This window comes from Danio rerio, chromosome 25, assembly GCF_052040795.2.
Source record: "Danio rerio strain M-AB ecotype USA chromosome 25, GRCz13ab, whole genome shotgun sequence".
NCBI classification, from domain to species: Eukaryota; Metazoa; Chordata; class Actinopteri; order Cypriniformes; family Danionidae; genus Danio; species Danio rerio.
In genome coordinates this window covers 39,935,859-39,947,500 of record NC_141045.1, presented here as the reverse complement: position 1 = coordinate 39,947,500, position 11,642 = coordinate 39,935,859, and the positions used below count along the sequence as shown (strand labels likewise).

At 43.1% G+C, this 11,642-nt stretch overlaps 1 protein-coding gene across 2 annotated transcripts in view; it reads left to right on the top strand.

Annotated features, from left to right (window-relative positions):
• The window catches only part of tdrd12 (tudor domain containing 12), a 25,855-nt gene extending 14,304 nt beyond the window's left edge, over positions 1 to 11,551 (top strand). For both annotated transcript variants that reach the window (XM_087312607.1, XM_087312608.1), the window contains exons 20-34: positions 461 to 578; positions 651 to 790; positions 924 to 1,141; positions 1,468 to 1,549; positions 3,233 to 3,414; positions 5,110 to 5,317; positions 5,857 to 5,949; positions 6,034 to 6,209; positions 6,754 to 6,936; positions 7,214 to 7,272; positions 8,162 to 8,264; positions 8,333 to 8,446; positions 8,699 to 8,852; positions 10,761 to 10,818; positions 10,906 to 11,551. In XM_087312607.1, the coding sequence (XP_087168733.1) occupies positions 461 to 578; positions 651 to 790; positions 924 to 1,141; positions 1,468 to 1,549; positions 3,233 to 3,414; positions 5,110 to 5,317; positions 5,857 to 5,949; positions 6,034 to 6,209; positions 6,754 to 6,936; positions 7,214 to 7,272; positions 8,162 to 8,264; positions 8,333 to 8,446; positions 8,699 to 8,852; positions 10,761 to 10,818; positions 10,906 to 10,979 (1,962 nt within the window). In that variant the 3' untranslated portion in view covers positions 10,980 to 11,551. The remainder of the gene's footprint in view (positions 1 to 460; positions 579 to 650; positions 791 to 923; positions 1,142 to 1,467; positions 1,550 to 3,232; positions 3,415 to 5,109; positions 5,318 to 5,856; positions 5,950 to 6,033; positions 6,210 to 6,753; positions 6,937 to 7,213; positions 7,273 to 8,161; positions 8,265 to 8,332; positions 8,447 to 8,698; positions 8,853 to 10,760; positions 10,819 to 10,905) is intronic.
• Positions 11,552 to 11,642: the final 91 nt, after the last annotated feature.

The following is an 11,642-nucleotide window of genomic DNA, read 5'->3' as shown; positions in this document are numbered from 1 at the left end:
ATGATTCAGTCTATTTTACACATAAACATGCATTTGTTGGAGCAGTCGCATACTCATTTAATTATTTAGTTTCTTCTAGTTTTTAATAATCTTCATTTAAAATAAGTAATCGCATCTTTAATCTCTGTTCATAGATGATTGTGTTGACTTTTAAAGGTGTAGCTTGTAAACTTTACACCCAGTGGTTGAACTAGGTATTACATTCCTGCAGCAAAACAAAAGCAAGTGCAGGTTGCCAGATTGATTAGCCTAATATTGTGCTGTTTTTCATCGGGGTAGACTTAAAATCAGTATTTATTAAATATACTGCAATCACCATAACTGGTAATGAGGTCTTCAGATGTATTGAAAGAATCTTAAAAAGATCTCAAGTATTGAATTTAACTCTGATTTACTGAAATAACCATGTTGGCTTCTGCGTCCTCTGTATTTCCTACAATGCATCGTGTTTGTTTTTAAGGCGGTGGTAAACACTGCGGTCTTCACACTCAAAGCTCACGAGGACGCGACGGACCAGTTCGACTTCATCATTGATCAGTGGAGGAAGGACATCAGCCAGGGAACGCAAGTCATTCTGGGTCAGCATCTGAACTGAACACGGGCATCTCCTTGTGTCTCAGCGGCTCAACAGTGTTTTATTCCTCCTCCAGTGACCACCAATGACTGCCTGAAGGCCCTCGGCATCCGGGATGCCACCTGTGTGGTGCATTATGGGTTTCCCAGCACCCCGAAGCTGTTCGGCAGCCGCCTGTTCTGCATGTCGGAGAATTTCAGGAAGCTGTCAGACATGGTACCTGCTCTGCTTAACTCTGTCTTTAACCCTTGTGGGCTGTTGGGTCGTTTTCATCCACTTCTGAGTGTGTGTGTGTGTGTGTGTGTGTGTGTGTGTGTGTGTGTGTGTGTGTGTGTGTGTGTGTGTGCAGGATCACAGTGAGGACTGGACCCCCGGAGCTCAGTCTGTGCTGCTGCTGTCGGAGCAGAACGTCCGTCATGTGTGCGGTGTCCTGCGGTACCTGCGGAGAACCGGTGCTCTGCTGCCTCCGGAGCTGCTGCAGTTCGCTTTGGGCATCCAGCAGGCCAAGGAGGAGCAGAAGACGCACCGGCCGCTGTGCTGCTCGCTCAAGAGCTTCGGCTTCTGCAGGTCTCACTAACACACACACAGATCATGATTCTGGGTTCTCCAGTCCCTGAGGTGCAGCTCTGCATCTGGACTCGGTGGGCCCCATAGTGCAGCTCTGCTACTGGGCTCACTAGTCCCTGTGGTGCAGGTCTGTATTCACTTAGTGGGCCTCGTGGTGCAGCTCTTTGTCTGGACTTAGAGTTGAGTGGGAGCACTAGGATAAGTTTCCATGCTTTTATGTTTTGGTATAGTTTTTACACAATGAGTGAGTGTGTGTGTGTGTGTGTGTGTGTGTGTGTGTGTGTGTGTGTGTGTGTGTGTGTGTGTGTGTGTGTGTGTGTTTGCAGAGACAGCACAGTTTGTCCAGACAGACACACAATCAACACGTCTCTGGATCAGACGCAACTTCCCGACTCCGGGATGATCATGGTGAGCTGCTGGACCATAACACAAACATACACAGATTTAAAAACACAGACACAATCTCTGAGTTCAGTCATTTATGTAGCATGCGTGGACTAATGATCGCATGTTTGATTTAGAAATAAGTATTGGTGCACAAATATTATGGATTGTCATTAAATCAGGCAAATTTTGGATAATTTCAAGGGTGTTAAAAGCTTCCTTTTGTTGACGGCAGTTAATTTGCACTTGAAATGATCAGATCAGCGCATGGTTTGTGTTGTAGTGTATGAGGGAAAATAAGAATTGTGTCATTCATTCATTCTCCTTAAGCTTAGTCCCTTATTTATTCCATTCCATATGTTTAGCTATTCCAGCGGATGTTTTACACAGCGGATGCCCTTCCAGCTGCAACCCAGTACTGGGAAACACTCATTCACACACTCATACACTACAGCCAATGTAGTTGATCAGTTCCCCTATAGCGCATGTGTTTGGACTGTGGGGGAACTGCAGCGCCTGGAGGAAACCCACGCCAACACGAGGAGAACATAACGCCAAGTGGCCTAGCTGGGACTCAAACCAGTGACCTTCATGCTGTGAGGGGACAGTGCTAACCACTGAGCTACAGTGCCGCTCAGAATTGTGTCATATAACCTTAATAAATTCTGAGAGCTGTTTTGGTTTTGTTTGTAAATGTGGCGCGAAAGAAAATTTAAGGAAAGTAATTATTTTGATGGTCAGCATATATAAGGTTTGACACCAGGGCTGCACGATACTGGAAAAATATGCAGCTTTATTGTTGAGTATTGCAAAAACGATAGTACTTAACATATAACATTTCCCTAGAAGTCTTCCCTATTTTTATTCGATGTTTTTAAATAATTTATTTATCTATGATATAAAAATAAACAGATATTTTTTCTGATTTAATGAATTCTAATTCAGACAAAAAGGTGTCAAGGCTCAAACATTTAGTATTTAAAACACTTTAAATGAGTGAAAACCTGATATGCATATGATATAACTCTGATTGGCTGTTGTCATTTCTTTCTCTCGTCTCGACTCCGCCTAGTAGTGTTTATTTTCAGGTTTGGGTTTAACTTTGGGCTCCATTTAATAGCATAACCGCACCTACTGGGGGTGGGGCTAAAGATGGCCCCATCTGATTGGTTAAATTTATCTAAATAATTAATGCGTAAAATAAATATCACACATAAATTACATATACTTATGCATTATGCATAAGCATTGTGAGCAGATGTAATATGTATTGCATTCATTCATTCATCTTACTTCGGCTTAGTCCCGCCAACTATTCCAGCATATGTTTTACACAGCGGATGCCCTTCCAGCCACAACCCAGTTCTGGGAAACACCCATACACACTCATATACACACACGCACACTCATACACTACGGCCAGTGTAGTTGATCAGTTCCCCTATAGCGCATGTGTTTGGACTGTGGGGGAAACCGGAGCACCCGGAGGAAACCCACGGCAACACGGGGAGAACATGCAAACTCCACACAGAAACACCAACTGACCCAGCCGGGACTCAAACCAGTGATGTTCTTGTTGTAAGGCCACAGTGCTAACCACTGAGCCACCGTGTCACCACACATGTTTCAGTTCTAGTGAAGTAATCTGCAGATTTTGGTGGATGTGTGTGGATGTGTAGTGTTTGACTGCAGTGTTTTGTTCCTCAGGTTCTGCCGCTGTTCATCAAGACGGCGAGTGTGTACTGCGGGCGTATCGTCAGACAGAAGGAGGATTTATATGAGGATCTGGCAACCCAGATGAAACTGCATTATGCCAGTGAGAGACGCTGCGCTGTGGAGGTGCTGAAGGGGGCGCTGTATGCCATCCAGGAGGAGAACTGCTACCACCGGTACTGCTGAACACACCAGCAAAATAATCCAGTGTTCACTTTGAAATAAGACTCATTTTCATCCCCCATCAGCAGATGATTTTGCTTGTTTTTTTAAATGTAAAACTCACTTAATTTAGTCTCATTATTTCTTAAAACAACAGTTTTTTGTCTAGAAAATGCTTCTTGATTTAATTTTGCTCAGATATTTAGGCTAGAAGCTAAGCTAGGAGCATTTTTTGCAGTGTATTTTAATATTCAGATTTTATTTTGACCCCTCAGATTCCAGATTTTCATTAGCTCTCATTTATATATTGTCCAATATACCAAACTATGCATCAATAGAAGCATATTTAATATTTTTATGTAAAATTTCATCTGATTTTTGCAACGTCTCTGATTGATATTTGATTTGTTTTATTGCTATCACACATTAAAGTTAATTTTATATAAAGGCATAGTGTACGCAACAATCCTCTGGGCTTACTGCATAACAAATACCAAAAATTAAACTATTTATTAAAAAAATTATCACTTTCTGGCCATCGAATATTAGGCATGGACATATATACTGCCATCGAGATTTTCGAAAGCATTAAATCACTCTATAAATGTTTATTATTACCATTTCATGAGTCTCCCCATTCAGTTGAATAGAGCGCTTGGACCCGGAAGCCGCTTCGCGTGACGTCACACTTAACAAGTGGATAAACAAACACATATAGTGTATCCAGAACAGTGTTTCCTCTAGGATGTTTTCTACCTGTGGTGGCAACCCTTTTACACAGATCTATCAACCACCTATGGCGTTACTTGAATCACAAATGGCGTGAGCGCAGTATTACAAGTCGAGAACGTGTTCATGTAATACAATCATGTGAATCTCTTTGCTTGCCTGCCGATTTCCTCTGTTCGTGAGCAAACTTCTTGCACGCCCTCAAATAAACGCTGCCCAAGTGCAGATCTTCTTGTGCGCTCTCAAATAAACACTGCTGAATGTAATGTAATGCGTGTATTTATATAGCGCATTTAATGTGTACAGTCATACACCCAAAGCACTTCACAATCATGAGGGGGTCTATACACAACTACCAGTGTGCAGCGCCACTTGGATGATGCTCCGGCAGCCACAGGACAACAGCGCCAGTGCTTCACCACACACCAGCTATAGGGGGAGTGGAGAGACTGTGATAGAGCCAATTCAGTGGATGGGGATCATTGGGAGGCCATGATGTATAAGAGCTGATAGAGGGAGTTTAGGGGTTACCAGAAGTGCCATGGGGTTATTAATGAGCACAGAGAGTCAGGAGCTCGGGTTAATGTCTCATCTGAAAGACGGCGCTCACTGACAGTATAGAGTCCCCTTCACTATACTGGGGCATTAGGACTCACACAGACCACAGGTTGAGCGCCCCCTGCTGGCCTTTCTAACACCATAACACCACTGCCAACAGCAGCCTAGCTTTCTCATGTGGTCTCCCATCCAGACACTGACCAGGCTCAGCCCTGCTTAGCTTCAGTGAGTGAGCGCTCTTGGGCTGCAGGGTGATCTGGCTGTAGAAAAGTAATATTATTACATGAGTCAACCAACGCTGCTCATTTTTAAATTTAAAATGCACCATTGTGGAGCAGAAGACACGTCTGTCAGAAACATTAAACCTGATGACACCGCTGACTCTTACTGTTCAGGTCATGTGTAATGATGTGTGTTTGTAGTGTGCGTGTGCTGGAGGTGCCGGAGAAAGGAGAGCAGCTGTTCAGCAGCGTCACCGCCTGCCTCATAGACGAGGGCCGCACACAGGAAGTGAAGTCACACCAGCTGCTCCAGCTTCCCGCTCAGTTCCAGGATCTGCCCGGCCAGGCGGTGGAGATCATCCTGTGCAGAGTTCAGCCTGTGGACGGAGAGGTGGACTGGAACCCGAAGGTGTGGAGCGACGCTTTAGCCAAACACAAACACACACACTCCTCACCATTCATTCATTTATTCATTCTCCTTCGGCTTAGTCCCTTATTCATCAGGGGTCGCCACAGCGGAATGAACCACCAACTATTCCAGCATATGTTTTTACACAGCGGATGCACTTCCAGCTGCAACCCAGCACTGGAAAACACTCATTCACACAAACACTTATACACTACAACAGGTTTAGTTGATCAGTTCACCTATAGCGCATGTGTTTGGACTGTGAGGGAAACCGGAGCACCCGGAGGAAACCCACACCAACATGAGGAGAACATGCAAACTCCACACAGAAACCCCAACTGATCCAGCCAGGACTCAAAGCAGTGACCTTCTGCTCAGTGCTAACCACTGAATCACCGTCACGCCAACACCTCACCAATGTTTCAAATTTGAACTGCAATACCTCGTTTGACCACCAGGTGTCAATCCTACATATTGCACCTTAATGTTGAACGTTGTGTGCGTATCCTCTTATTCAGTGTGTGTGTGTGTCTCTTCAGGTGACCAGAGCCGTCAGTTTGAAGATCAGAGGGAAGCTTCATCAGGCGCGTGTTGTCATGAGTTTGGGAAACACCATCTGGGTCGACCCCATGGTACGTATTCGTCATCACGGCGCCACCAACAGGCCGAGGTTTGCCGGTTTTGTGAGGTTTCTGTTCCCTCTCTGTGGTCTTCAGGTAAGAATGGTGAGAGTGCCAGGACTGAAGACCTTCATCAACGAGTACAACGTCCACACGGAGATCCTCGCCTCAGGCTTCGGGGTCAGTAATCCTCAGCATGTGGATCTGCTGAAGACGGTTTTGCAGAGAGACCAGAACCACAACATGCTGGATCAGCAGCTCTCAGAACACAGGCTAGTCTATTCGCTTCATACTTGAAATTAGGGATGTGCAATGTATCGTTTCAGCATCGATAACAGCTCAAACACTCTAATGGCTAATGGACAGACGGCTGCTTCTCACTCAGGGCTGCTGGACATGCTAATGAGATGGGCACTAGTGGGCGGGGCTTTCCCCCTCTGATGACACATGCAAAGGGAGAATGTCAATCACAGTGTTTCTGCAGACTGTTCATCAAGACTGATTAGAGCAAACACTATTGATGTTCCCCATTAGAGGCTGCTGGAGATACTCACACACTGCTGACACACACACAACTGGGGTTAAACCCCACATAAAAGTCATTTCTGCATAATAAATTCACTTTAAGGTCTGATTTACAGCTTTAGTGTGAATAATTTAAATGCTTGTTGCTTGTTTTATCACCATGATGTATATTACATGTACTTTTATTATCTGATCTTATAAACACATGTTGCTTTTACATAATATTCAGGTTTATTGTTCTTTTATAGATGTTTACATGCATGTGAAGTGTGTTTTATGTTGTATGCACAGGTTTGAGAGCGCTTTACTGTCGTCCCAGCAGAGGATGGAGGTCAGTGAAGACTTTCTGACCAGCAGGATGAAGGATTTAGTGAGCGCCCATAATGCAATGTTCATCCAGAATAACACTGCAGTGGTGTGTAATGGAGGAATGAAGAGCGGAGAAGATGCAGAGCTGTCAGCGAGGAGCGCTGGGTTAGTGACGTGTTCATTATGGGTTAACCAGACTAACTACGGACCGTCTGAAAACATGTAAAGCAGCTGCAGGGCTTCCACAGTTTCTGGAAAACCATGTGTTATTATACACGCACAATAGCAGCCTGTTTATCTGTTCATTAGATGACATTTAAATTAAGCTTTTTATTCAGTAAAAGGCTGGGGAATTTAATATTTGGCTGCAAATGCAAACTGTATTCAACATTATATTTATAGGCATGATAATGTTTTTATGACACCATTTTCCTCATTTCAGGTCTGATCTGAATGGGTTCGCCTCTCTGATACACACCGGACCATCCAGCTCTGAATCAGGCATGCTTATTAATAATAATAATATTATATTTTATTTATGAGGCACTTTTCTCACAACCCAAAGTACTACAAAGATAAGATGAGACAGTAAAAATACAATGCATAATAATAAAATATAAAAACAACATAGATCAAGAACCTTAGTTAGTAATATGTTCATGGTAAGCAATTTTGAAGAGGTGGGTTTTATTCAGATGAAACTTGTTCATTTCTAAAGGTGATGTTGTTTAGAATTTTTCCTCAGATGTTGGTAACAACCAAAGAAATTCATATATACAAAGAAAACTTAACTAATTAGATTACAAATAAAGTTCTGTGTTACATAATAAAATAATGCAGGGAAAAAGTATTGAACACGTGAAGAAAGGAAGGTGTCGTTCAGCAGTGAAAGCCCAGACAGCAGCTGAAATCTCTCAGGAGTTCTCCAGCAAGCCTCCTCTTCCTCAGTGTACATGAAGATCAGCTGCTTCAGTCCAACATCTACATCAGCAGGAGGATGAAGATGAAACCAGGGTGGACATTTGAGCGAGACGATGATTAAAAACACAGCCAAGGAGACTCTCAGATTATTTCAGAGAAAGAAAATCAAGCTGTAGAATGGCCCGACCAACCACCTGAGCCGAATCCAATAGAGAATACAGAAATTATTCAATTCTTATTACACACAACTAATATTTCTGTTTTGTTTGTTTGTTTAATGTTTTCTGTTTGCATAGTTTGGGTTTTTACCAAAATCTGCTTCATTATCATGTCAGCAGCTCCTTTACAAATATTATTCCCTGGACAAATCATTACAATACTTATTTCCCCTGCTGTATAACGTGCTCATTTCTTTTCATTTCCACTCTCAGTAACACCTGATTTGCTCTTCTCTTTATTGGTGATGCAGAGAGTGATGAAGCTGTGGATCAGTTACGGACGCTTAATAACAACAACAATAATACACCACAGGCTCCATATAACTCAAAGCTTTTCTCATTCCAGCCGACCAGGTGAGTTATAAACATCACGATAGTCTGTTATCCATATGTGTTAATCATATCCAGTGTTTTCCCTGCAGTTTCCACCCACAGATCAAGTGGTTTCAGAGAGGAGAATCGGTCACCGTCTGCATAAAGCTCATCAATCCGGTGATGCAGAAATGTGAATTCAGCTGCGATGCCGTCGTCTACAGGTCACATGATAGTATCTGCTAATATCAGTCGTTTCGGTTTGCATATTTAAGATGTTACTGCTCTTTAGTAGGCATGCACGTGTCTCAGAAGTAGGCAGTACATCTTGTATAAAGGCGCACAATAGGTGTCCTTTAATGAAAAGCATCTTTCTTTGCTCTTGAGTTTGCCAGATGATGTGCTCTGTGTTTATATATAAATTATTATAAACTAATAAATTATAAATTATTATTATTGATGTGGTTTACTCTCAGTGGGTACGTGAATGACCGTCACTACTATGCCAAGCTGGAGCTGTTTGGCGACATCATCGCTGAGGAGTGCTCATGGGAAATGAAGTGCAACGAGCCTGTGATGAAGCTGATGAAGAAGGACAAACGTGACTGGACGACTCTGCTCAAACACAAGGCACCTTATAGACTTCTTACTGTTTTTATTTTAATGCCAGTGTTATGCCTTTCTGACATTGATCAATGGTAAAGGGGGTTATTGTCACCCAGAAAGAATTATTCCACTTTTCTGCAGTTAGGAACTCATGAAGTTCAGATCAAAATGATTTTGTCTGCTGTTTACAGCTGTGTCTGAAAGCGGTGATAGCAGACTGGGCCATCTGACCAATCAGAGCAGAGCCATCTGACCTGTTGGGGTGTACTTGCCCCATCAGACCAATCAGAGAGGAGTAGAGCAACATGACCAATTAGAAAAGAGCCATCTAACCAATCAGTGGAGAGTAGGGCTATGTGACCAATTAGAGGAGTGTCATCTGACCAATTGGTGTGTAAATGGCCTCTCTGACCTATTAGAGCAAAGTAAAGGCATAGCCAATCTGATTAGAGTACGGCTGTCTGACCAATTAGAGCAGAGTAGGACCATTTTGCCAATCAGTGTAGAGTTATCTGACCAATTGGAGAGTAGTTGGCCTGTCAGAGCAGAGTAGGACCATGTGACCAATCAGTGTAAAGTCATCTGACCAATTGGGGCGGAGTGGGTCTGTCTGACCAATCAGAGCAGAGTAGGGCCATGTGACCAATCAGTGTAAAGTCATCCAACCAATTGGAGAGTAGTTGGCCTGTCTGACCAATCAGAGCAGAGTAGGACCATGTGACCAGTCAGTGTAGAGTCATCTGACCAATTGGTGAGTAGTTGGCCTGTCTGACCAATCAGAGCAGACACATAACCAATCTGATTAGAGTAGGGCCATGTGACCAATCAGAGAATAGTCATCTGACCAATTGGTGCGTAGTTGGCCTATCTGACCAATTAGAGCAGAGTGGGGCCATGTGACCAATCAGAGCAGAGTTATCTGACCAATCAGGGCGTAGTTATCTCATCTGACCAATCAGATCAGAAACATAACCAATCTGATTAGAGGAGGGGCATCTGACCAATCAGAGCAGGATAGGACCATGGGACCAATTAGAGAAAAGCCATCTGACTGATTGGCGCATACTTGCCTTATCTGACCAATCAGAGAGGAGTAGAGCCAAATGCCCAATCAGAAAAGATAGAGAGACATCTGACCAATCGGAGTGTAGTAGGGCCATCTGACCATTAAGAGGAGAGTCATCTGACCAGTTGTGGTGTAATTGGCCCACCTGACCAATCAGACCAGAGACATAACCAATCCGATTAGACTAGGGCCATCTGACCAATTAGAGGAGAGTTATCTGACCAGTTGGGAATTAGTTGGCCCATCTGACCAATCAGAGCGAAGTAGGGCCACTTAATCAACCAGAGTAGAGTCATCTGACCAATTTAGGCATTGTTGACCCATCTGACCAACCAGAGTAGAGTCATCTGACCAATTGGAAAATAGTTGGCCCATATGACCAATCAGAGCAGAGTAGGGCCACATGACCAATCAGAGTAATCATCTGACCAATTGGGGCTTTTTGGGCCATCTGATCAATCAAAGCAGAGTAGGGCCACATGACCAATCAGAGTAATCATCTGACCAATTGGGGCTTTTTGGGCCATCTGACTAATCAGAGCAAATTATGGCTGTGACCAATCAGAAAAGAGACATCTGACCAATTGGGATGTAGTTTGCCCATCTGACCAGTCAGAGCAGAGTAGAGTAGGGCCACATGACCAATCAGAGAAGAGACATCTGACCAATTGGGGCTTTTTGGGCCATCTGATCAATCAAAGCAGAGTAGGGCCATGTGACCAATCAGCGGAGAGCTATCTGACCGATTGGAGTGTAGTTGGCCCATCTGACCAATAAGAGAGGAGTAGATTCACATGAAAATGAAATTAGTATTTGAAGTCAGACTTGTGATTAACATGACTGATTTGGATCTTCCTCTGTTTCAGAGTGCGTTTGTCAGCTATGAGTTCGACCGCATCGAGGAGGCCTGTGTTACAGTCAACGGTGAGCAGCAGTGCTCATTATATTACACTAATTATGTTGTGAGCGCACATGAGTAGCTCTGATTAAATCCCAGTTTCTCTGCATCAGGACACTCGTTCCTGGCCGAGGTCGGAGAAGACGGATGTTACGTCAGCTCAGAGAGCGACAGCGACAGCGACTGAACAAACCACTCGTTAAACACACACGCCACCCAAAAGTGAACATTCTGTCATCATTTACCCTTCCTTGATCAAAGCCTGAACACAGAGGAAGATACCTGCATAGCCAGAGACTTTCATCATATTCGTTTCTCCTACTGTGGAAGTCAATGGTTACAGGTTTCCAGCATTCTTCAAAATATCTTCTTTGGTGTTCAACAGAAGGAAGAAACTAAGAAGGGTTTGAAACCACTTGAGGGGGAGTAAATAGGGAGTAAATGTTCAATTATGGGTAGTTACTACATTGACTGAGGAAAATAACTCTATTTGACTGTCTGTTGATGAATAATAATAATAATAATAATAAATTTCTGCGCAGCATTAGTGTTGCGCAGCCGTGCCTTTAAAGGCCTTTCAGTTACTCTAGTTGGGTTTAATAACTATTTTAAGTTGACTTAAGTGCAAATTGAGTCTGTTTGTGTTCTGTCTGATGAATATTTATGTTTGTGTATTTCATAAATTGACACATTATGTGACTAAAATGCAATTTAATATGTTCTTTACATCGCAATAAAGTGACATTGAGTGAAGTTAAATATAACAAGCAGATTTTATTTTATTTCATGCTACATTTTAGGAAAGGAATGGCAGAAAATTGCAATTAATTTTAATCAATTAAATATATAT